Here is a 26,129-nt window from a genome sequence, read left to right as displayed (position 1 = left end):
TCCAAATAAATAAAATGCTGAATAAATATCATAAATATCCCATAGGTAAACTGCGAAATCTCTATAGATTTCAAATAAAAACTTAAACTGTTCAATAAACTAAACTAATTATTAGCCGGAGAAAACATGAATTCGGGCATACCATGAGAACAAATCAAAGTTGTCCCTCTCCAGAAAATGGACTGAATATTTGGATCAGCTGCAGAATTCTACTGATCTCAAATGATAATGCATGCAGAAAACAGAGAAAACGTGGTTTGAGCTAGATGCTCAGTGAATGATAATTATAGCACACAACGGAATAGGAACAGGCAGACGCTTGATTAATTTCACAATAAATTTTTTATTCAATAAAATTATGCTCATGCTGTCAAAATCATTAATAAAATAATTTCATAAAACATATATATAAAATAAATTCATTCAATAAAAATTTTATGGTACAGTGCACCAGGGTGATGATACCTCACATCACCAAAGGCCAGATGGTAAGCGCGCTACCAGATATTAGATACCTTCCTCCTCCTTCACAGATATCAATGCATATGATACTAATGCAAACCATAAACTCCAACGATGCATGACTCGATAATGCAATCTAATACCGTGATAGTCTACACGGCGGGGCCAGATAACAGAAACAGATACTGGGCACAGGTACCAATTCAAAATAGAAAATCAATTTGTACAAATCAATCAAAATCAATTAAAAATTTCAGATAGCAAATAATAACTGATAGTGCAATTCCAATAGTGTATTTCAATAGTTTCAGAGAGTCAATCAAATCAATCTCAAATCAATTCAGTAACACATCAGTAAATTTTATAGTCAAATATCAATCAATATAAATACATTAAAGGCCTGTTCCCGGAATCCTAATGGGTCTGATGCAGAGATAGTTGACAAAATCAATTATTTAATCAAAATAAAAATAAAATTCAATAATAAAATAAAACTCTAGAAAATCACATATAAAATATTTGTTAAAATATTGATTTAAAATTTCATTTAATAACAAACTTAATGTTAAGAAATTTTAAAAGGGACTAAAACGGTGCCATGTACTATAATTACCACTCACCTGGAACCTCCAAGACAATAGTTATTTCAATGGAAGAGAGACAATTTCAACTGACTGATTGAATATTCAAATCTCCTACACACCCAAAATATTAAAGAAAAATATCAAATAATAATAAAATATAATAACTTATATATATATATATATATATATATATATATATATATATATATATATATTTGCAAATGTGGATTTGTGGTGGAGGAACGGGACGCGGATTTGGATGGACGAGGTGCAGGTGCATGTGGGATGAACAGTTTTTTTTAATATATATATATATATATATAAACGTGAGCTGGACTCATGGTGGGAGGTACGAGAGGCTATTACAGCTTTATATATATATATATAATAATAATTAATTATTGTCCAACAGTAATTATGATCAATCCAATTCAATACTAATGATAAAAAATAAATAAATAAATAAATAAATTTTTAGGGTAGTTGTAACAAATTAATAAAAGAAAATAAAATCAAATTCACCCATTATTGAATAAAGAATGAGAATTTTTACCTTGAAAACAGAATCGAATGTGATAAATAGAGAAGTAAAAATTTAGGGATTCTCTGTTGAAAGTATTTGATAGAAAAAGGAGGTGACAAACAGGTTTTGAGACCAAAGTTTAGCAGAAGAGATGATTAGGGTATATATATATATATATATATATATATATATATATATATATATATATATATATATAAATAAGCAGACCATCTAATAAAATATATATATTTTTATAAATATATTAAATTTTTATTAGCTAATTAAAATAAAATAATAATAAATAATAAATGTATATGAGTTTCCACATACTTCCCCCCTTAAAAAAAATTCGGTCCCCGAATTTGAATAAATAAAATTCTAACCTGAAGAATCAAATAAGTGAGGATATTTGGCTCGCATTTCAGATTCTGCCTCCCATGTGGCCTCACTACTTGAGTGATTATGCCACAAGACTTTGATCAAAGCCACTTCCTTAGACCGGAGTTTCCTAATTTGTCGATCTAAAATCTTTACTGGTTGCTCCTCATATGACATATCATCCCTAAATTGCATGGTTTGAGGTTGTAAAACATGAGATGGATCTGGTACATACTTCCTAAGCATAGAAATATGGAAAACTGGATGTACATGTGCAAAACTAGGTGGAAGGGCTAAACGGTAAGCAACTGCTCCAATTCTCTCCAAAATTTCAAATGGACCAACAAAACGAGAGCTAAGCTTCCCTTTCTTCCCAAACCTCATGATTCCTTTCATAGGGGAAACTCTCAGAAATACATAATCACCAATCATAAATTCTACATCTTTACGCTTAGGGTCAGCATAACTTCTCTGTTGACTTTGAGCAGTCAAAAGTCGATCACGAATTAGTCGAACCTTCTCTGAAGTTAATTGTATCAAGTCTGGTCTAGTAAGCCTTCTTTCTCCAACTTCATCCCAACAAAGCGGTGACCTACACTTTTGACCATATAATGCCTCATATGGAGCCATTTCTATACTTACCTGATAACTGTTATTATAAGCAAACTCCACTAAAGGCAAATGATGATCCCAACAGCCACCAAAATCCATAACGCATGCACAAAGCATGTCCTCTAATGTCTGTATGGCCCTTTCTGACTGTCCATCCGTCTGAGGATGAAAAGGAATACTAAAGTCTACTCGTGTTCCTAAAGCTTCTTGGAATTTCTTCCAAAATCGAGAAGTAAACTGAGTACCACGATCAGAGACAATGGAAACTGGAACTCCATGAAGACTAACAATCTTGTTTATATACAACTGTGCAAGTTTAGCAAAGTCATATGTAGTCTTCACAGGAAGGAAATGAGCAGATTTTGTCAATCTGTCCACTATTACCCATTTTGCATTGTAACCACCTCGTGTACTAGGTAAACCCATAACAAAGTCCATAGCAATATGCTCCCACTTCCACTCGGGAATAGGCAATGGCTGAAGTAACCCAGATGGTCTCTGATGTTCTGCCTTAACCTGCTGACAAGTCAAACATTTAGCAATAAAGTCTGCAATATCCCTCTTCATGCCACCCCACCAATAATGCTCCCTTAAATCACGGTACATCTTAGTTGAACCTGAGTGTACTGTGTAAGCAGAATGGTGTGCCTCCTCCATGATTTCTCTTCTCAACTCATCAACATTGGGGACACAAAGTCTAGTGCCATAACTAAGAACTCCATCATCACTCAACATGAACCCTTGAGCTTGGTCCTGATGAATACTATCTATAATCTCACACAGCTGAGAATCCCTCTTTTGAGCAGCCTTAATTCGATCAATTAAGATAGGCCTAACTCGAAAATGTGCTAAAAATGATCCAGCTATGATTTCAAACTCTACTCCTTGATCTAGCAGCCCATGTAATTCACCAATCAGAGGCCTCATCTTGGTAGATATATGGGCTAAACTACCAGAAGACTTCCTGCTTAGAGCATCAGCCACCACATTAGCCTTTCCAGGGTGATACTGTATGGTGCAATCATTGTAACACCCAAAAATTTTAAATTTTATTATTTTATGAGCATTTTTGGTATTTTAATTTTATTTAAATTTTAGGAATTTTTTTGAGATTTTTCGGATTTTAAAAATCGGGTTCGATTTTTCAAAAATATAAACTTGATGATTTTTAAAAATTAATTTAAAGACCACATGGCAAAACTAAAAATATATTTGGAGTCTACGTATTTTTCTGAGTTTTCTAGAATTTTTTCGGAATTTTTGGACCTCGTTTTTGGTCCCGAGGCAGAGTAAAAATTCAAAATTTTGTATCCTGAATCGGACCGGCCGAATCGAACTGGACCGGATCGGACCGGTCGAATCGGACCGGCCTTTTCTTTTTCTTCCTTCTTCCTCTCGCGCGCATCGACCTCTCTCCCTTCTCTCTCTCTTTTCTCTCTCCTCCCTCCTCCCCTTACCGCGCCGCCACCTCCCCTGCCTCCCCACCTCGCCGGCGCCCCACCTTGGCCCTCCCCCACTGCCGGCCACCGCCTGAAACGCCGGAAAACGTCACCCGAAGTTGAGCGACGCGCGCGTGCGGCTGTTGGTCTTCCCGGCCGAAATCTGGCTGATTCGGCCACCAATAGGACTGGATCTTGTGTCTAAAATCATCTACTCGTCGAGAGCTTTCCATAGACACCAAGAACACCGAAATCCATCAAGCGATTTGTCTGATTTTTGCCCGGGAAGTTTTTAGCCCATTTCGACTTTTGGGCTAGATTTCTCGCAAACCGTGAACCCCACGAGAAAACCGAGAGTACCAGAGCGCTCCACTCGTCGAGAGCTTCGCGGGGATATAAATTTCAAAATTTTCCGACACCGTTTTTCAGTGGGTCCCACGGAACTTCGCAGTGTTTTTCTGATCATTAAATGAGCTTAGAAAATTCTGAAAAATTTATGTACTAACCCCCGTGTTATGGGCTTCGTGTAGGTATTCTCAATTCGCGGAAATTCGACAATTGATCGGGTCTGTGAATTTCCGGCCAGACAGACCCGTTACCGGAAAAGTCTCCGAATTGGACCGAGGTTTTGGCTACCCCCCCATTGTCAGACGTCCCGAGCGCATCCCCGAAGTCGGAATTGGCAAAGGTAAACCCGAACCTTGTTTTTACGTAATTTTCTAGTGCTTAAATAGGATTAAAAATCCATAAAATATTCGTGGTAGCTTAGAAAATTATGATTCTTTTTGCAATCGCTTAGTAATATTGCTAAGGACCGCGGGGCAAAGTTTTAGAATTTTTAGAGCCGATTTGGGCAGTTTTTGCAAAAATGGTCAATTATAAGGACTAAATTGAAATTTTACATATTGTGATGGATGATTGATTTGATGGGCCCAGGAGGGGCTGTGTGATGGGATTGAGTTGTGGACATATGGATTGTGAATATAGAAGTGTGTTTTGAGCCCTTTTGCAGGTTGGGTAGGTCCTAGGTATAGGGAGACTCACGATTTTCGCACGACTTAGGACGTATTTGGTCTTTTCTTTGTTTGTATTGAGTCAAATTTATTAAATGATTGTAATAAAATTGTCGTGTGAGCCGATGCCTTCTTCCTCCGCCCACTACTCGGTGACCACCACAAGTCTGTGAGTAAAATATTAATTTTAATTGTAATTTCGATATTATTATATGTTCAAGCATGCCCATGCATCACTTATATGCATATATCTATGTAGATAAATTCTAGGCACGATTTATGTTGCATTCATAACTGTAAAAGTGCCATGGATGTTGTTGTGGTAATTTGGAGCAGTGTGCGTGCGTTGGCGTGCGTGTGATGTGGTGTGGACTATGGATAGGACGGGTAGACACGGCTTGAGATCTTCGCTGGGACCCGGTCCTTCGGGGTAGACACGGCTTGAGTTCTTCGCTGGGACCCCGATTTGGTTATTAAGTGGAAGTCCGAAATGAGTTCTTCAGGCACCAAAGTTGGATTTAAGAGAGCTGTATAGGGGATCAGCTTCCATATATTATGATTGATGTTACAGAGTGCGTGAGTACTCCAAATTACCTTTTTGCTGTTATGATGTGAAAATATTATTGCTGTTGCATTTCACTCCACAGGTTGCATTAGTTCTAGATAGTTATAGAGATTATGGTTAAAATTGATATTTTGCTCTCTGAGTAGAGTGCTCACTCCTGTTCAATATTTTTTCCAGGCCACAGGAGGATATTTTTGAGGTTAACCTGCTTTTCTCCCTCGCAGGTTATTTATTTATGTTTGTGTAATTCTATAAACTCCTAGAATTTTCGCATGTGTTAGAAATGTTTATTTGATTTGGGTCTGTAAACTAAATTATTATTGTGGACCTGTAAAATTATTATATGCATGTTTGATGGACTGGATGAGGGAGCTGAGCTCCCATTTATCATTATGATGATATGAGTATGTGGAGGGTGAGCTGAGCTCCCCAATGGATTGTTTATTGTGTTTACAGGTCGGGTGAGTCAAAAACTCCCCGTTGGTAGGTCCATTTTATGGCCGGACTCTGTCCGGTTGGTTTCTTGAAATTGGGCCCAAATGGGCCTTAGAGTTGGGTAAATGAATAGTTAAGGCTTACTACGGGCCTCGGGGGCTTTAGGCTGGCCCAGGTCCTAGTGTCGGTCCGGCCCATAGGTTGGGTCGTGACAATCATAATCCTTCAGCAATTCTACCCATCTCCTTTGCCTAAGATTAAAATCACGTTGGTTAAAAATGTATTTGAGACTTTTGTGGTCAGTGAAGATTTCACAAGTCTCACCATACAGATAGTGCCTCCAGATTTTCAAAGTAAAAATTACTGCAGCCATTTCCAAATCATAAGTTGAATAATTCTGCTCGTGCCTTTTCAACTGACGAGAAGCATATGCAATAACCCGTCCATGCTGCATCAAAACACATCCTAAACCAATCCTAGAAGCATCACAATATACTACATAACCCCCTGATCCAGATGGAAGGGCTAACACTGGTGCTGTAGTTAAACGAGTCTTAAGCTCCTGAAAACTTTTCTCACAAGCCTCAGACCACTGAAATTTCACATTCTTCTGTGTCAACTTAGTTAAAGGTGCTGCAATACGAGAGAAGTCTTGAACAAATCGTTTATAATACTCTGCTAAACCCACGAAACTACGAATCTCTGACACAGTTGTGGGTCTAGGCCAATGAAGCACCAACTTTCTTCTTATCAACGCACACCCCATCCTTAGATACTGTATGGCCTAGGAAGGCCACACTATCTAACCAAAACTCACATTTTGAGAACTTGGCATATAGCTTGTGTTCTCGTAAGGTCTGAAGGACAATTCTCAAATGCTGCTCATGCTCCTCCTTACTCTTTGAGTATACTAGAATGTCATCGATGAACATTATAACAAATTGATCTAAGAAAGGCTTGAAAACTCTATTCATGAGATCCATAAAAGCGGCCAGAGCATTGGTAAGACCAAAAGACATTACAAGAAATTCATAGTGTCCATACCTAGTCCTAAAAGCCGTCTTAAGTATGTCTTCTTTCTTGACCCTCAATTGATGATACCCAGATCGAAGATCAATCTTGGAAAAATACTTTGTACCTTGAAGTTAGTCAAACAGGTCATCTTTGCGTGGAAGAGGATACTTATTACGCACAATTACCTTATTCAATTGCCTATAATCAATGCACATTCTCAAAGACCCATCCTTCTTCCGTACAAATAACACAGGAGCACCCCATGGAGAAACAATAGGGCGAATAAACCCCTTATCTAGTAGGTCCTGTAGTTGCTCCTTTAACTCCTTAAGTTCTACGGGTGCCATATGATAAGGTGGCATAGATATGGGCTTAATTCTAGGAACTAAGTCTATACCAAACTCTACCTCTCACTCCGGGGGTAAACCTTATCTAGTAGGTCCTGTAGTTGCTCCTTCAACTCCTTAAGTTCTGCGGGTGCCATATGATAAGGTGGCATAGATATGGGCTCAGTTCTAGGAACTAAGTCTATACCAAACTCTACCTCTCGCTCCGAGGGTAAACCTGATAAATCTTCTGAAAACACATCAGGAAACTCCTTAACCACTGCAACATTCTCCAAACCTGCACCTTCTACCTGAACATCTCTAACATAAGCTAGATAACCTTTACACCTCTTTCGCAATAATCGTCTAGCACTCACTACAGAGATAAGATTACTAGAGGCCATACTGCGATCTCCCTGAAATTGAAATTCTGCCTCCCCAGGAATTTTAAAGAGTACAACTTTATTATGACAATCCAATGAAACGTGATAAGTGGCTAACCAATCCATGCCTAAAATCACATCAAACTCAAATATATCCAAGGAAACAAGATCTGCAGCTAATTCCCTATCTCCAATGTGAACTATACATCCCCTATACACCATATCAGTGTCTATTGCATCCCCCATAGGTGTTGATACAGATAAAGGATACTCTAACAAAGTAGGTGGTGTACTAAATCTTATGGAAAAGTATGGAGAAACAAAGGAATGACTGGAACCAGGATCAAACAGTACTTTAGCATCAAATGAGCAAATAGGAAGTGTACCTGTCACTACTGCATTAGATGCCTGAGCATCCTGCTGAGTCAAAGCAAAAACTCTAGCTTGACCTCTACTACCAGATGTCTGTCCCTGAGTTTGAGCAAATCCTCTACCACCAGAACCTCTACCACCTTGTCTACGACCACCAAAACCCTGACTTCTACCACTATACTGTGAAACTGGTTGAACCTAAGAGGGAGCAGAATGTGTTGCTTGACCAGCACCTTGAGTTGTCTCACTAGTAGGACAGTCCTATCTATGGTGTCCCAACTGTCCACAACCAAAGCATGCTCCAGTGACCCAATGACAAGTGCCCTTATGTGGCTTACCACAATGCTGACAAAGAGTGGTAATAGGCTCAGTGCTAATCTGGTTATACCGAGCATTCCCTGCATGTGTCCTCTGCTCACGTCCTTGACCAACTCCAGATTGATGTGCCCTATTACCAACTGTAGACTAAGAACCCTGCTTATTATCCTGATAAGAACCCTGATGACTTTGTCCTCTATTAAATTGATTACCTTGACTATCTTTCTTAAACCGCTTGCGTTGCTCATGAGCCCAACGTTCATCATCATACATCTCTATCTGTCTAGCCCAATCAACCACCTCCTCATATTTAGGTAGTCGTAAAGGAGCTACACGATCAATTAGCCTATCTCGTAAGCCCCTTTCAAACCTGCGAGCCTTCTTCTCCTCATTTGGAATCAAGTGTTTACCAAAACGGGATAATTTGGTAAACTTCATCTCATACTCTGTAACTGTCATTTTACCTTGCTTCAAGGTTTCAAACTCCAAAGCCTTAGCCTTTTGAACACTAGGAGGGAGAAATCACTCCAAGAAGAGAGAGTGAAATTCAGGCCAGAGGATAGAACCTTCAGGTCACCCATTCTTCTTAGAGATATACCACTCACGAGCAACTCCCTTAAGCTGATTTCCTGCCAACATCACCATCCTAGCACTACTACAACCCATAGTGTCATAACACCTCTCCATGTCATCTAGAAAATCTAAGGGATCAGCTAATGCATCCTCTCCAGTGAACTCCTTTGGTTTTAGCTTGAGAAAATCTGTAGAGTCAAGGAATCGAGCCCTATCCTGAGCTGGTGCTGAAGTAGAGCTAACCACTGGTTGCTGTGGTTGAGTTGTAAGGTACTCAGCTATAGTATTAATAAAGACGATTCATCGCATGCAATCCGCCGCGGATCCGCCAAGAACTTGACCAACCCTAGGTGCTTGAGCTGCAGTAGCTAATTGGAATGGTTGTGCCCCAGTCTTAGCCATAGGCATCTGTTCAGATGTCTGATTAATAGTTTGAGGTGGTACCTCCCTTGTTGGATTAAGGTTTGCACCATTAAGACCCTTGGCCCTAGTTCTCCTCTTACGTCTAACAGACCCAGGCACCTATTCATTTTAATAAACAAGCATTAAATTTGAAAATGTGAGCCAAATTAAGACAGGTGAAAAAGTACGAAGGACGCAGATATCTGAAGCAATGATAAACTGAAAAGACGTTAAGGATCCTATGCTCCGCAAGTTTACTAGACCTCAACCGAGCTCTGATACCAACTTTGTCACGACCCAAAATTCTGAACCGTGACCGGCGCATAATTTAAGTATTCTTAAATTATGCAAGCCTTATCAGAGTATCTTGAATGAATATATTGTCACTCACTAATCCCAAAAATAGACAAAATCCAAATAAATAAAATGCTGAATAAACATCATAAATATCCCATAGGTAAACTGCGGAGTCTCTACAGATTTCAAATAAAAACTTAAACTGTTCAATAAACTAAACTAATTATTAGCCCGAGAAAACATGAATTCGGGCATACCATGAGAACAAATCAAAGTTGTCCCTCTCTAGAAAATGGACTGAATATTTGGATCAGCTGTAGAATTCTCCGATCCAAAAGCAGATAATGCATGAGAAAACGTGGTTTGAGCTAGATGCTCGATGAATGATAATTATAGCATACAACGGAATAGAACAAAGTGCACGCTTGATTAATTTCATAATAAATTTTCTATTCAATAAAATTATGCTCATGCTGTCAAAATCATTAATAAAATAATTTCATAAAACATATATATAAAATAAATTCATTCCATAAAAATTTTATGGTACAGTGCACCAGGGTGATGATACCCCACATCACCAAAGGCCAGATGGTAAGCGCGCTACCAGATATTAGATACCTTCCTCCTCCTTCACAAATATCAATGCATATGATACTAATGCAAACCATAAACTGCAATGATGCATGACTCGACAATGCAACCTAATAACGTGATAGTCCACACGGCGGGGCCAGATAACAGAAACAAATACTGGGCACAGGTACCAATTCAAAATAGAAAATCAATTTGTACAAATCAATCAAAATCAATAAAAAATTTCAGATAGCAAATAATAACTGATAGTGCAATTCCAATAGTGTATTTCAATAGTTTCAGAGAGTCAATCAAATCAATCTCAAATCAATTCAGTAACACATTAGTAAATTTTATAGTCAAATATCAATCAATATAAATACATTAAAGGCCTGTTCCTGAAATTCTAATGGGTCTAATACAGAGATAGTTGACAAAATCAATTATTTAATCAAAATCAAAATAAAATAAAACTCTAGAATATCACATATAAAATATTTGTTAAAATATTGATTTAAAATTTCATTTAATAACAAACTTAATGCTAAGAAATTTTAAAAGAGACTAAAACGGTGCCATGTACTATAATTACCATTCACCTGGAACCTCCAAGACAATAGTTATTTCAATGGAAGAGAGACAATTTCAACTGACTGATTGAATATTCAAATCTCCTACACACCCAAAATATTAAAGAAAAATATCAAATAATAATAAAATATAATAACTTTTATTTATATATATATATAAATATATATATATATATATATATATATATATATATATTTATATATATATAAAGCCGTAATAGCCTCTCGTCCCTCCCACCATGCGTCCAGTTCATATATATAATAATTAATTATTATCCAACAGTAATTATGATTAACCCAATTTAATACTAATGATCAAAAATAAATAAATAAATAAATAAATTTCTAGGGTAGTTGTAACAAATTAATGAAAGAAAATAAAATCAAATTCACCTATTATTGAATAAAGAATGAGAATTTTTACCTTGAAAACATAATCGAATGTGATAAATAGAGAAGTAAAAATTTAGGGATTCTTTGTTGAGAGTATTTGATAGAAAAAGGAGGTGACAAACAGGTTTTGAGAGCAAAGTTTAGCAGAATAGATGATTAGGGTATATATATATATTTCAAGAGTTCTATTAGGTGTAGAATGGGATAAGAGTTATTATTGAACTGGGTTGTTCAGATTACAGATATATATTTAATTTCAAAAATAATATATATATATATATATATATATATATATATATATATATATATATATATATATCTAAAAATAAATAAGCAGACCATCAAATAAAATATATATATTTTTATAAATATATTAAATTATTATTAGCTAATTAAAATAAAATAATAATAAATAATAAATGTATATGGATTTCCACGTTGAAGAGCTCTTAGATGAATCGGGATCTGCTATAATATTCTCCAAATTGGATCTAAGATCTGGTTATTGGCAGATAAGAATGGATGAACCTGATATCCACAAAACTGCTTTCAAGACTCATGAAGGGCATTATGAATTTTTAGTCATGCCCTTTGGGTCGACCAAAGCCCCATCGACCTTTCAAGCTTTAATGAATGCAGTTTTTAAACCTTTTTTAAGGAAATTTTTATTGGTTGTTTTTTATGATATATTGGTGTACAGTTCATCACCTGTTGAGCATCTTCAACACCTTGCACTGGTCCTTAAGGAAATGAGGAAGCATCATTTGCAAGCCAAACAAAGCAATTGCTCTTTTGGATGTGGGAAGGTGGAGTACTTAGGGCATTTAATTTCAGCTGCTGGAGTTCAAACAGACCCTGCTAAGGTCGCAGCAGTTGTTAATTGGCCTCTTCCTACAAACCTTAAGCAATTAAGAGGTTTCCTGGGATTGACAGGATATTATAGGAGATTTATTAAAGGATATGGACAGGTTGCTAAGCCCTTAACAGAATTGCTTAAGAAGGATTATTTTCATCGGAATCCTCTAGCACAAAAGGCATTTGAGTTCTTCTAAGCATCCATGATTTCTGCTCCTGGGCTTGCACCACCAGACTTTTCTAAAGTCTTTGTCATAGAAACAGATGCTTCGGGTGGTGGGATTGGTGCTGTGCTACTTCAAGATGGTCATCCATTGGCCTATATCAGTAAAACTCTTTCTCCAAGACATCAACAATTGTCAGTTTATGACAGAGATATGCTGGCTATTCTGATTGCAGTAAAAAAAATGGGAGTGTTTTCTTCTTCCTAAGCATTTCATAATAAAAACAAATCACCAACCTGTGAAATACTTAATGGAGCATCGATTAACTAAACCTACTCAGCAGGTTTGGCTTGCGAAGCTACAATAATTTGATTATGAGATTCAGTAAAAGAGGGGTAAGGAGAACGTAGCTGTAGATGCTCTTTCCCGAATGCAGAGCACTTCTGTATATGCTTTAAATACTTTTATATTGACTTCCGAATTGATGGATTTGATTAGTCAATCATGGTATTCTGATCCTACTTTACAGCAGCTAATTTCAGACCTTCAAGTTGATCCTTCTTCCCATATTTCTTATACCTACTACTCTGATCAGTTGCGTAGGAAAGGCAAATTGGTCGTGGGAAATGATTACTCTCTTAAACAAAAGATCCTTACATTTTTTCATACATCCCCTATTAGTGGACATTCTGGAGTTCAAGCTACTGCTAGAAGAATGAGAGCTATTGTCTACTGGCTAGGATTGTGGAAATCTATTCGAAATTTCATAAGGAGTTGTGATACTTGCCAGCATTATAAGTATGAAACTATTGCTACACCAGGCCTCTTACAACCACTTCCTGAGCCTAAGAGTCTTTATACAAACCTTACAATGGACTTCATTGAAGGTCTTCCTAAAGTCCATGGCAAGTTTGTTATTTTTGTAGTAGTGGATAGACTTTCCAAGTATGCTCATTTCTTTCCACTCTTCCATCCTTATACTGCACAACAAGTGGCCAGGGTATTTATGGAAGAGATTTTCAAGTTACATGGCATGCCTCTCACAATTACCTCTGATAGGGATCCAATTTTCCTTAGTAGCTTTTGGAAAGAGTTATTTGCTTTTCAAGGTGTTGGTTTGCAATACTCAATAGCATACCATCCACAGACTGATGGCTAATCCGAAGTTGTAAATCGGTGCTTGGAAACATATCTTAGATGTGCAGTGGGAGACTCCCCTATTTCCTAGGTCAATTGGTTATCACTTGCTGAGTATTGGTATAACACATCATACCATACTACTATTCACATGTCCCCGTTTGAAGCATTATATGGTTTTCCACCTCCTGTGCATATTCCATACTTCCTTGAAGATTCTTCTATTGCTGCTGTTGATATCCAATTGAGAGGCCGTGAAAATTCAATCAAATTGCTTAAGCATCATTTGGCCAGAGCAGCCAATAGAATGAAACAACAGGCAGATAGGCATAGAAGTGACAGAGTTTGTTATTAGTGATATGGTCTTACTAATGTTGTAGAGCTACTGCCAGCGTTCTATGCCTAAGGGCAATGCTAAGTTTTAACCAAAGTATTTCGGGCCCTTTCCAATAATTGATAAGATAGGAAAAGTGGCTTACAAACTTCAATTGCCTGTAGATGCACTTATTCATAATGTCTTTCACGTGTCTCAGCTTAAGCCAGCTTCATCAACCATTAATTTTTCTTCCACTATTCCTGCCGTATTTTCCACGAATCCACTTCAGCCACAAGCCATACTTGATAGACGTTTGGTTAAACGTCAAAATCCCGCTGCCACTAAACTTCTCATCCACTGGAAAGATCATTCTCCTTCAGATGCCTCATGGAAATTTGCTGATGATTTACGTATTCGTTTTCCTGGATTCCTTGAGGGCAAGGGTGATTAAGGGGGGGAGGGAGTATTGATATGGATTTAAGGATGTGAGAAGTTAAAGAAAGAGTGTGAAACGGTGTGGAGCAAGAACAGGGGGTTAATGACCAATTTAATGGAACGATGCATATTGGAACTATGGATAATAAAGAAGGAAGAAACGACGATGTCACAGGAAGGCGGGAGATTTAGCTAAGAGCACAACAGATTCTTGGAGTGCAGTTGAAGATATTGGAACAGATGTACGCGTGACCCATCTGAGTTGGATTTCTGTTACTAGTTTGTTAGTATACTTAGAGAATTATAAATACAGATTGTATTAGAAGATTCTGGTGTGAAATCAGTTACTCTCAAATTCTTCTTCTTGTAATTCTCTCTCTTCTGTAACTTCTCTCTCTACTGTAATTCTTCTTCTGTACACTTTCTCTATAATTCTTGTTCATATGCAATAAAAATCTCTGGTTCATAACAGATTTACCTTCAAAGGTAAGTTCTCCTTCCGATATTGGCTTGGTCTTGTTTGGGCTTGGGGTTACGGTGAATGTTTCTTGTTGTGGTGTTTGATGGATTTGGATATGGGGTTTGTTAATAGATTGAGGTAGGGTGAGATGACGGATAGGAGATATCTGGGTTGGCATAAATTTTGGTGTTTAATTGTTTGGATAGGTAAGGGTTGGCGTTCTCCAAGGAGGATCAGCGTGTAGTGTTATTGCTTTTAGGGCCAAAACAGTCTTTTAACTCTATTTTGGATGGGGTGAGAGAAGGTAAATAAGAGTAAAAGGAGCTAAGTAACTATTATACTAGGAAAAAAAGTAAGTTAACGAAGGGTAAAGATAAGTAAATGTGCATTACTTTTACTTACTCGTCAAATTTTAATTTTTTTTATGAGGTCTAATCAGAAGAAGTGAAAGCTGAAAATAATTTTATTTTTTATTTTTTTATTATGTTTTTAATTTTTTATTAAAAATTTAATTATATCCATTAAAAATAAAGCTAGTTTATCAATACAAACAAATGTCTTCTTTTTCATATAGTCGTACCTGATTTCTCCACTCTCTTTCATATTTTGAATTCTTGCAAAAACAAAGTTAGTTTTATCTTTCTATTTAATTTCAGTTGTTAAATCATTTATTCTTTATTAATTTGCTATAATTATTATGCTTCAATTATCATTTTTTTTCTTCTAAATAATTCATTCTAAAGAATAAATTTTTATTTAATAGAAAATGATATTTTTATACTTCTAATAGTTATCTACTTCATTTTCACTTATTTCCAAACATAAAAAATATGTATTTTCTCTTCTTACTTTTCCATTAATTCATTCATTTTCAAACATGAGATTTTTTTTTTGTCATAATCCTCCTTGTCCTTTTCTCTCCTTATGCCCTCTTACCCTCCCATTAATTACCCTCTCACTCCATCCAAACAGAGCCTAAAAGAACTCATAGTGCTGCTTTCTTCTTTCTCTCTCTTGAAACTGCACTCTTTAAGCTTATGTCCCATTTTGCCACAATCCATGGCGCGGTTGATTGACACCTCCACTGATGGTTCCAACTCTTCCATGATAAGGATATTCAATGCTATAGGTAGTTTTATAATCACGGAAAAGGATTAAATGAGTTCTGTGTTTCTGGCGGAAGGATTTAATGTGAAGGGTTGAAACAAAGGTAAGTGTGGAAAAAACAGGGGTGGAAAGCAGATGGAAAACTTGAAAATAGTAGAGGCGTGGAAAGCAGATGAAAATTTTGAAAACAGTAAAGAATGGAGAAAAGAGTAGAAATTAATGTGAACTTTGAGCAAAAAGAAAGGATTACACTCAAGATGTTCCTATCAGAACAAGAGAAAAGGGCTATACCCTAGTGGCTTCGAGCAGATTGCACTAAAAAATTTCCAACAGGATGTTGAAGAAGAGGAAATCGTAGAAGCCAACCTTGCTAGTTAACACTGTACTTCTCTATTCAAAACAAGCAGTGCACATGAAGATTAAGGAATTGGGTCGAAGAACAAAAGCATAACGAGGGAAGAGGCAAAAGAATGAGCGAGAGGAGGACAATATATATATATATATATATTTCCTGTTGTATGAATATGAATGAAGTAAATTTGAATTTATTCTAAATAAAAGAATAAATTTTATTATTTTAAAATTTATTTTAAATAAAAAAATTCTATTATCAATTGAAATGATAATAAATTAGTTACTAAAAATTAGCTAACAAAGTGAAATGTAGCTAATTAAAAATAAATAATTCTTGTTATCTGCCAGTATCCCCCTCAAGTTGGAGTTTGGGGAAGGTACACCAGACCCAACTTGAAAACAAGAGAACGATGATCCTAGAGGCTTTGTAAAGACATCAGCGACTTGCTGAGCAGAAGCAAGATGACAAGGCTTAATCAACCCTTTCTGCAATTGTTCTCTGACCAGATGGCAATCAATATCAAGATGCTTAGTCGTCTCATGGAAGACAAGATTGCTAGCTATGTGAATGGCTGCCTGGTTGTCATACATGAAAGGAACAGGTAGCTGCACTTGGACCATCATATCTCTTAACACGCAAGAAATCCAAAAGAGCTCACATACAGTTGCTGCACTGCCATACTCCTATATTCAGCTTCGGCTAAAGACTTGGAAACCGAATTTTTTTTTCTCTTCATGATTGTGAAACAAGAAAAAATTGAAGGATTCAGTTTCTTGAAACCTGCTCTGATACAAAGTGAATCTGGCAATCAGGAACAATTACCAGGAGAGAGAGATTAATTCTCATTGCCAATCACATAAAACTGTCCAACCTTACATAAAATGAAGGAAGAAGAAAGCAAATAAAGTGGGAAAACTAAAACAACTTGCCAGCTGAAAGCCCACCAATGTTGACTTTGGTAACTGCCTAACCAACTAAAATTAGTTACCTAAAACTGAAAAGTAGCAGCTGAAAAATGAACCAACTAAAAATGAAAAATAGCTAACTGAAAACAAATAACACTGTCATCTGCCAATACACCCCAAATAAAAATTCAGGGAAGAACTAAAATGTTTCGAAACTATGCTTGTATTCTACCGGCAAACATAAGCCAATTTGGCATTAAGTTTTAGAATTTGAAATTGCTCTTATGAATAAAAATATTATTTTATGGTCTGTTTGACATCGCTATTAAAATTGACAAACAGACTAAAAAGTGTTCAAAAATAATTAAAAATTAAATTTGATCAATTTTAGTCATAAGAATACCAAAATAGCAAAACAGTTTTTTCTAAACTACTTTTCTCAACAACGTCTAAAATAATGCTTTTATTCAGAAAATCAATTTCAAGCTCTGAAACTCAATGTGAAAGATGCTATTAAGAAAAACAATTTGAAAAAAAACTATTTTGTTATTTTAGTGTTTTTATAATTAAAACTGATCAAATTTAATTTTTAATTATTTTTTAACACTCTCTAACTAGTATATTTAAAAAAAGTGATTTTTTCAATAGTAATTTTAACAGCAATAGCAAACAGGCCATAAAATAACTTTATTGTTGTTTATGAACAGTTTCAGATCTTAAAAGCTTGCGTCACATCAAAAATCAAAACAAAAATAGAAATTTATTTGTTCATCTATTTGAAACTAGTCCAACATCGACTATTGCTACAAATTAAGACAATTTTATGTTAGCACTTAAATAGTATATTTAAAAAAGTGATTTTTTCAATAGCAATTTTAACAGTAATAGCAAACACGCCATAAAATAACTTTGTTGTTGTTCATGAACAGTTCCAGATCTTAAAAGCTTGCGTCAGATCAAAAATCAAAACAAAATAGAAATTTATTTGTTCATCTATTTGAAACTAGTCCAACATCGATTATTGCTACAAATTAAGACAATTTTACGTTAGCACTTAAGCCTCCATGGGTTCAGATCCCCAATGCAGTCATCATATTCTTCTTCCCTTTAAAACTAGTATGTCAATATTGAAGTTACCTAGTGAACTTAGAGAATAAAGAAACTACCAGTAAAAACAGCCTATCCAGAGCACATATGCTGTATGAAATTAATTCATTTAGGAAAAGCTGTTTGGCGCGCATTCAAACATAAAAAAACACTAGCATGAAATTATTGCACTCAGAGACCTTCCTAATTTTACTGTAGCGCACACTCTTTGACAATCAAGGAAAGAGCTACTCATTACAACTCTTGGACACAACCTTCAATGAAGATATCATGATTACTTTAAAAACCGATTTTGGATAGAGAATACATAACAAGCATCCCAAACAGTGAATATCCATTACAGCAGCTCTCTACCTGCATCATTTATCAATGACTTGATAGATATTTGGTGTTTCCTGGTTCTAAAATAATTGTATTTTCGAAACTCATCCCAATGAATAGTAAAATAAATCTTGATAATCTTGATATCATGATTCTAACACATGATTTCATGATAATCTTGATATCTTTCATGTCCAAGAGCCAAGATATCTTTTTCATTGCATTTGAGAAACACTAAAAATTAAAAAAAAAAAGATGATTCAACAAAAAAATGGCTCGTTCCTGCAAACAGAGAATTCCAATCAATAATAAGGAAGAACTCGAATTCAAAGCTTTGGTGCCATTTGCTAGTTTTTCTCTATTAAATCAGTTAGAGGGTATACCTGTTTCAATAAATTTTGAGTTATTAACTCTATGCAGGTAAAGCTGCTGGATTTCAACAAAAAACCAGTGCCGACATTCAAAACATTACAGATCCCCAAAGAGTCGGAGAAAGCTCTGGTCGCGGGAGTTGCAGACAGGACGTCGCCCGTGGCTGGCTATGCTCTGAGGAGGTTCAAATGACGGAAACTGCAACTGAATGGCCTGGTATTCGCGGCAAGGTGACCCGACCTGACTGTATCTTCAGCTGCTGGCCACCCCAGGCGGCCGGATTGGTACCACGAGGTTCTCTGGACGCTGATGAAGGGAGCGGTGGTCGTGGAACGATAGTTTGATGCTCTAAGGGTGGAGACAGGGCTGAGTGTCTCCCTCTTTCTCGCCCTCTCATCTACCACACACCACCCCCCACCCCTCTCTCTCTCTCTCTTAATAATGAAGATCTCCTGCATGGAGCAATAAATCTATCCAAATCTAATCGTATCAACCCATATCTTCAGAGATAACAGAAAACACAGGGTTATAAAGGGGAGATCACCGTAAAGACGAAAAAATGCAAAAAAGCAGGTTTAGAGAACGACGTCGTTTTGACTAAGAGACGCGACAGGTAAAGTAACGGCAGTGTGGGTAAAAGCGTGAACAGCTAAAAAGCGAAAAAGACAGAGAGGATCCCTAGGTCAAAAGACAGAAAGCTCCAAAAGACTGCAAAGGCCACAGCCATATGGCAAAGGATCAATTTGTAATTGCATTTCCCAAAATCAAATTGAGAAACAGTGTTCATGGAGGATCAGCTTCTATTCTATTCATATAGATATAGATTGTTCAATACTCTCTCTCTTTCGATCCAATTATGCAAGCAGAAATTCAATCACACAGCATCACAACATTTGATAGGCTTACCCAAAGCCAAGAACCCACTATGCAAACCCCGGCAGAATCGTCAAATGTGCTTCAGGAACTCCCTGTCACCACCGCAAACACCACCACCAAATTAACAAAGAAACTTAGTCTCCTTCCTCTCATATTCATAATCTATTTTGAAGTCGCTGGTGGCCCTTTTGGTGAAGAGCCTGCTGTCCAAGCTGCAGGTCCTCTTTATGCTCTTCTTGGTTTCTTGATATTTCCTTTCATATGGAGTATTCCCGAGGCATTGATTACAGCTGAGCTCGCCACTGCCTATCCTGGAAATGGAGGATTTGTTATATGGGCCGAACGTGCTTTTGGTCCTTTTTTTGGATCCTTGATGGGTTCATGGAAATTCCTGAGTATTGTCATTAACATCGCTGCCTTTCCAGTCCTTTGCATTGATTATATGAAGAGGGTACTCCCTGCATTGAACTCAGGTTGGCCTCGAAAAATTGCCATTTTGGTCTCCACTATAATTCTATCTTTTCTCAATTATACTGGATTAACCATAGTTGGCTATGTTGCTGTTGGGCTTGGTATAGTTTCTCTTGCTCCTTTCATAATCATGTCCCTTTTAGCAATCCCCAAGATTCATCCCCATAGATGGATCAGTTTAGGACAGAAAGGTGTAAAGAAAGATTGGACTTTGTTCTTCAATACCCTTTTTTGGAACTTGAATTTTTGGGACAATGTCAGCACTCTGGCTGGAGAGGTAGATAAACCCCAGAAAATATTTCCATTGGCTCTATTTGTTGCTGTGATCTTCACTTGCTTGTCTTACTTCATACCACTTTTCGCGGTGATCGGTGCTGTTTCTGTGAATCAAAGTGAATGGGAATCAGGATTTCATGCCACTGCAGCAGAGATGATTGCAGGGAGATGGCTAAAATATTGGATTGAAGTTGGTGCTACATTATCTGCTATAGGTTTGTTTGAGGCTCAATTGAGCAGTACTGCTTTCCAGCTTCTTGGAATGGCTGATTTAGGATTTCTGCCAAATTTTTTTGCTAAAAGGTCCAAATGGTTTAATACTCCTTGGGTAGGGATACTTCTTTCAACATTGATCATACTTGGGGTATCATACATGAATTTTACTGATATAATTTCATCAGCAAATTTCTTGTATAGTTTAGGAATGTTATTAGAATTTGCATCTTTTCTTTGGTTGAGAAGGAAATTGCCAGAATTGAAGAGACCTTACAGGATTCCAATGAGGCTGCCAGGATTGGTGATAATGTGCTTAATACCATCTGCGTTCTTAGTGCTCATAATGGCAATTGCTACAAAGATTGTTTATTTGGTGAGTGGCTTGATGACTGTGGGAGCCATTGGATGGTATTTCCTTATGAAGTTTTGCAAGTCAAAGAAGTTGTTTAAGTATAGCAATGGTGAAGCTCTTGAAGAATAACAAAAGGGATGGTTGAATTGGTGAGATCCTAAATGAACAAGTAAAGAGCCACAACAAACAAGCCTCTGTACATAAGGTTTTAATCAGCAACATTGAAGTTGAAATGAAATGAAGGGCTCTTGGCACTGAATTTTCTGCAATTTACTACATATGTTTTTATTTTTATTTTTTTTAATATGAAAGAATTTTTTTTTTTTAATATCTGTTGTGTTATTTTAATTTTTCTCCCTTGTGGCTGGACATAGTAAGGCTCCTTATTATTATGGTATATAGTTTATTTTTTTTAATTAAATTCTTGAATAATATTGTTTTAATCTTATGGGCCAAAAATACTTAGACGTTCACAAAACAATCCATCCATCCTATACATTAATCTCCTATAAGTCATTGACCTTTGTAAGCATTTTTCATTTTTAAATTTTTAATCATATTTTAATGTTCAAAGTTCAACATTAATATTAATTTTAAAGATAAAGTCATTTTAAAAGTACTTGAAATCTCTTTATGTTGCAAAAAGACATAAATTTTATATATTAATATAGTGGACTAAATATCTTTCATTAAAAAATATTTTAATGAATTAAAAAAATTCAGCTCAATTTAAGTGATTTTAAGCATAAATGGTGACCCAATTATTTAAATTAAAATATAAAATAACTATCAAAACTATATGTTCTTGCTTAATATATTATCCTAGATGAGCTTTCATTTAGGCAATAATGAAAAAAAAAGAATTTAAAAGGAAAATTTGATGGAATAGAAAATTTTTGAAAACTCACTTTGTATATTGGAGCATCTCCCTTTCTCGTTAGGAAGATAAATATTTAAAATTTTAATTTCTTATACTATGAGATAAATTCATGATTATTGAATTAATGATTACTCATTAAAAAATTTTATTATGTTGCAAAGGCATTGATATTTTTTAATTGAGTAAATTATAATTAAGTTTTTTTAACTATAGCAAAACTTATAAATTAATTTATAATTTATTTTTAAATAATAATTTGATTCTTAAATTTAAATTTCGTTAATAAATAAGTTTATACTTTTATTTTTAATTTAAAATAATTTAGTATTTAAAATTTTATTTTATTTATAAAATAGTTTATATGTTTAAATTTTATATTTAAGTAATTATTTATTTTATATTTAAATAATTAAATATTTTATAAGATATTATTATATAAATTATTTTATTAATAAATAAAATTTTAAAAATTAAATTATTTAAAATTGAAAAATTAATGATAATTTTGGTGATAAGATAAATTTGTTAATGAAATTTAAATTTGAAATCAAATTATTACCTGAAAAAAAAAAATCAATAACAATAGGACGTGGATTGATAATTTTTCTTAATAACTGGGCAATGGCACGTAGTCGCCAAACCATTTTTTTGACTTCTCCATCGTAATATAAAAACGTTACTGTCGCTGACAACACGTTGGGGCAAGCTGACAAGCGCCAGTCCTCCTTCCTTATCACTGGCCATAATCTTGCGTTTCCGTTCTCAAAAGAACCTCTGAGTTAGGGGTGGCTATCGGTTATGATTTCTGAATCATCAATTTAGGGTCAATAAAATTATAAATTTAAATTAAACTGTGAGAAAACGATTTAGAAGATAATTTTTGAATGGCTAATTTCGGTTCGAGTCTTCATTTAAAACTGTTTGAAGGGCGGTTCAAAAAATAACGGTTCAAAACAGTTTAGAGGACAATTTAGAAGCGATTTATGTATGATTTAAGAGTAGTTTAGATAAAAAAAATTAAAAAAAAAATTTATTGATTCAAAATTTAAGTTATTTTTATAAAAATATTTTAATTTTTCTTAAAAATCTTTTAATTAAAATAAAATAAGAAAAAAAAATTTATCTTTAAGAAAAATTTAATAAATGAAGACTTGATCCTGATTAAAAAATTATAGATGAAATTAATTTTTTTTAAAGAAATTAGTAAAAAGTGTATGAACTTAATTTTACCTGTATATCTCTTTAGGATTTAGAGAAATAAAAATTTCTAGTTTTATTACATGCTTTTTTTTAATTATATAATAATTGATAATTAAAAATTATAAAAAAGAAAAAAAATTAAAATAGAGAGTATTGAAAATTTTATTGATGATTTAAAATAATAACAAAGTAATTGAGATAGTATTAAAAATTTCAGTAAGTATATAAAATAATAAAGTAGGAAAATCGAGAGAGTATTGAAAATTAAAATGAGTGTAAAAAATAATTATTTAGAAAATTTGAGAAAAATTGAAAAAATATTAAGAATCAAAGAAAATGCAGAAAATAATTGTGTAGAGAATTAATGATGATATATAAATGAATTAAGAGTGACATAATATATTTATTGAATTTTTTTATATTTAAATCGCCTATTTAATCTGGTTCGAAATAGTCGATTTAATCTGGTTTGGAATCGCCGGCTCACGATTCCTAAAAAATATGAACCTGAACCAAAACGCAGAAGGACGGTTTCAATCCGATTTAAAATCGATTTCGATTTTGATCAATTTTGATCCGATTTTGATCGAATCGATTTCAGTTCGATTCCAGTTCAAAACCGGACCGTTGCCACCCCCTACTCTTACTTTCTCAGCCAAAGAGCTGCGTGTCTCCCTTATCTACAACCCTAATGGCTCAGCCTCCATTCTCTCTCATGCTTCACTTTCTTTATATGAATCCGTAGAAACGCATTAGTAATCGTTTTCCAATTTATGCGAGCAGAAATCCAATCACACAGCTTCTGAGCATCCTTTCCACAAGATAAGCTAAATCCAAAGCCAGAACCCACCATGCAAACTCCACCAAAATCGCCAAATATTATGCCTGAGGAACTCCCTATCACCACCGCAACCACCACCACCAAATTACCAAAGAAACTTACCCTCGTCCCTCTCGTTTTCTTAATCTATTTTGAAGTTGCTGGAGGTCCTTATGGTGAAGAACCTGCTGTCCAGGCTGCAGGACCTCTCTATGCTCTTCTTGGTTTCTTGATATTTCCTTTCATATGGAGTATTCCTGAGGCTTTGATTACAGCTGAGCTTTCCACAGCCTATCCTGGAAATGGGGGATTTGTTATATGGGCTGATCGTGCTTTTGGCCCCTTTTTTGGATCCTTGATGGGGTCGTGGAAATTCCTGAGTGGTGTCATTAATATCGCTGCCTTTCCAGTCCTTTGCATTGATTATATGAAAAAGGTACTTCCTGTATTGGATTCAGGTTGGCCTCGAAAGATTGCCATTTTGATTTCGACACTTATTCTATCTTTTGTCAACTATACTGGATTAACCATAGTTGGCTATGTTGCTGTTGTGCTTGGTATAGTTTCTCTTTCTCCTTTCATAATCATGTCTCTCATTGCAATCCCCAAGATTCATCCCCATAGATGGCTCAGTTTAGGCCAAAAAGGTGTGAAGAAAGATTGGACTTTGTTCTTCAATACTCTTTTCTGGAACTTGAATTTTTGGGACAGTGTCAGCACTCTAGCTGGAGAAGTAGATAAACCTCAGACAACATTCCCTGTGGCTCTATTTGTAGCTGTGATCTTCACTTGCGTTTCTTACTTGATTCCTCTCTTCGCGGTGATTGGAGCTGTTTCTGTGAATCAAAATGAATGGGAGTCAGGGTTCCATGCCACTGCAGCAGAAATTATTGCAGGGAAATGGCTAAAATATTGGATTGAAGTTGGTGCTGTACTATCTGCCGTAGGTTTGTTTGAGGCTCAATTGAGCAGCTGTGTTTACCAGCTTCTTGGTATGGCTGATTTAGGATTTCTGCCCACCTTTTTTGCGAAAAGGTCCAAATGGTTTAACACTCCTTGGGTGGGGGTATTGCTCTCAACTTTGATCACAATTGGGGTATCATACATGAATTTTACTGATATAATTTCATCAGCTAATTTCTTGTATAGTTTAGGAATGTTGCTGGAATTTGCCTCTTTTATTTGGTTGAGAAAAAAGTTGCCAGAATTGAAGAGACCTTACAAGATTCCAATGAGGCTACCAGGGTTGGTGATAATGTGCTTGATACCATCTGGGTTTTTGGTCCTGATAATGCTTATTGCTACTAAGATTGTTTATTTGGTGAGTGGCTTGATGACTGTGGGAGCCATTGGATGGTATTTCCTCATGAAGTTTTGCAAGTCAAAGAAGTTTTTCAAGTACAGCAGTGGTGAAGCTGTTGAAGAATGACAAAGGCCAAAATACATGGTTGAATTGGTCTCACAAGTGAACAAATAGGGAAACAGTGTTAGTCTCTGTACTCAAGCTTTTCATCAGCAACGTTGAAGTTGAAATGAAAAGCACCCGGCACTGAGTTTTCTTAGGATTAAGATGCACAATTTATTGGGTTTTCTTGTATCTAAAGGTTTAAGATCCACAATTTACTTAGTTCCCAAAATGCACAATGTAGTTTGAGTATTTTTTATGTCCTCTTGTCCCTCTCCTCTTCTCCTGCTTTACCTTGAATATTAGTCCTTCATCCTAAGAATTTATGTAACAATTGTGCTATTAGCATTTTGGAATCATAATTATGGATCATTTTAATAGCACATTAAACTGACAATTTGTGTAATAGATTTTATATTAGTAGAAGTTTGAAATTTCCATTGGAAAAAAAAAAAAAATTCAAACTCCTAAATTTTTGTAATGTAAAAGTGTATTCAACCACTAAATTATTAGTCCAATAGGATACACGGCATTCAAAGCATTCACATAGAAAATGTGTTCAGAATTGCGGCAGAAATTGTCTTTCATATATTATATTATTAGAAGAAATTTGATGATTCAAACAAAGCAGGGAGGGCACTTCTGATGTTGAAAATTATTATATAAAAAGTATATATATATATATATATATATTTTTAAAGCAAAGTAATCGAAGCATCGAGGACTTAGCATAACTTTGTGAGATGAATAATATGTAATCAAGCCAAGGTAGCCTGTATAAAAAGTCTTTCTTGGCATCTTCATTGACATCTTCTGCGTGCACACAACGGCAAGGCAAGGAATC

At 35.4% G+C, this 26,129-nt stretch overlaps 2 protein-coding genes and 1 long non-coding RNA gene across 3 annotated transcripts; 2 read left to right on the top strand and 1 right to left on the bottom strand.

Annotated features, from left to right (window-relative positions):
* Window positions 1-16,316: 16,316 nt before the first annotated feature.
* On the bottom strand, window positions 16,317-19,281 carry LOC110671975 (uncharacterized). The gene is made up of 2 exons (XR_002498185.2): window positions 18,801-19,281; window positions 16,317-16,869 (listed from the first exon to the last, which is right to left on the bottom strand). It is a non-coding gene; the product is annotated as an uncharacterized LOC110671975 (long non-coding RNA).
* A 239-nt stretch (window positions 19,282-19,520) lies between these two features.
* On the top strand, window positions 19,521-21,393 carry LOC131173992 (probable polyamine transporter At3g13620). The gene has a single exon (XM_058136982.1). The coding sequence runs from the start codon at window positions 19,646-19,648 to the stop codon at window positions 21,107-21,109; it is 1,464 nt and encodes a 487-aa protein (XP_057992965.1). The 5' UTR covers window positions 19,521-19,645; the 3' UTR covers window positions 21,110-21,393.
* Window positions 21,394-23,728: 2,335 nt separating this feature from the next.
* On the top strand, window positions 23,729-25,619 carry LOC110671974 (probable polyamine transporter At3g13620). Its single transcript, XM_021834614.2, has one exon. The coding sequence runs from the start codon at window positions 23,912-23,914 to the stop codon at window positions 25,307-25,309; it is 1,398 nt and encodes a 465-aa protein (XP_021690306.2). The 5' UTR covers window positions 23,729-23,911; the 3' UTR covers window positions 25,310-25,619.
* Window positions 25,620-26,129: the final 510 nt, after the last annotated feature.

The sequence above is a fragment of the Hevea brasiliensis genome, chromosome 15 (genome assembly GCF_030052815.1).
Source record: "Hevea brasiliensis isolate MT/VB/25A 57/8 chromosome 15, ASM3005281v1, whole genome shotgun sequence".
In the NCBI taxonomy this organism is placed as follows: Eukaryota; Viridiplantae; Streptophyta; class Magnoliopsida; order Malpighiales; family Euphorbiaceae; genus Hevea; species Hevea brasiliensis.
The sequence above is the reverse complement of the archived record's forward strand: the minus strand, read 5'-3'. Positions and strand labels throughout refer to the sequence as shown.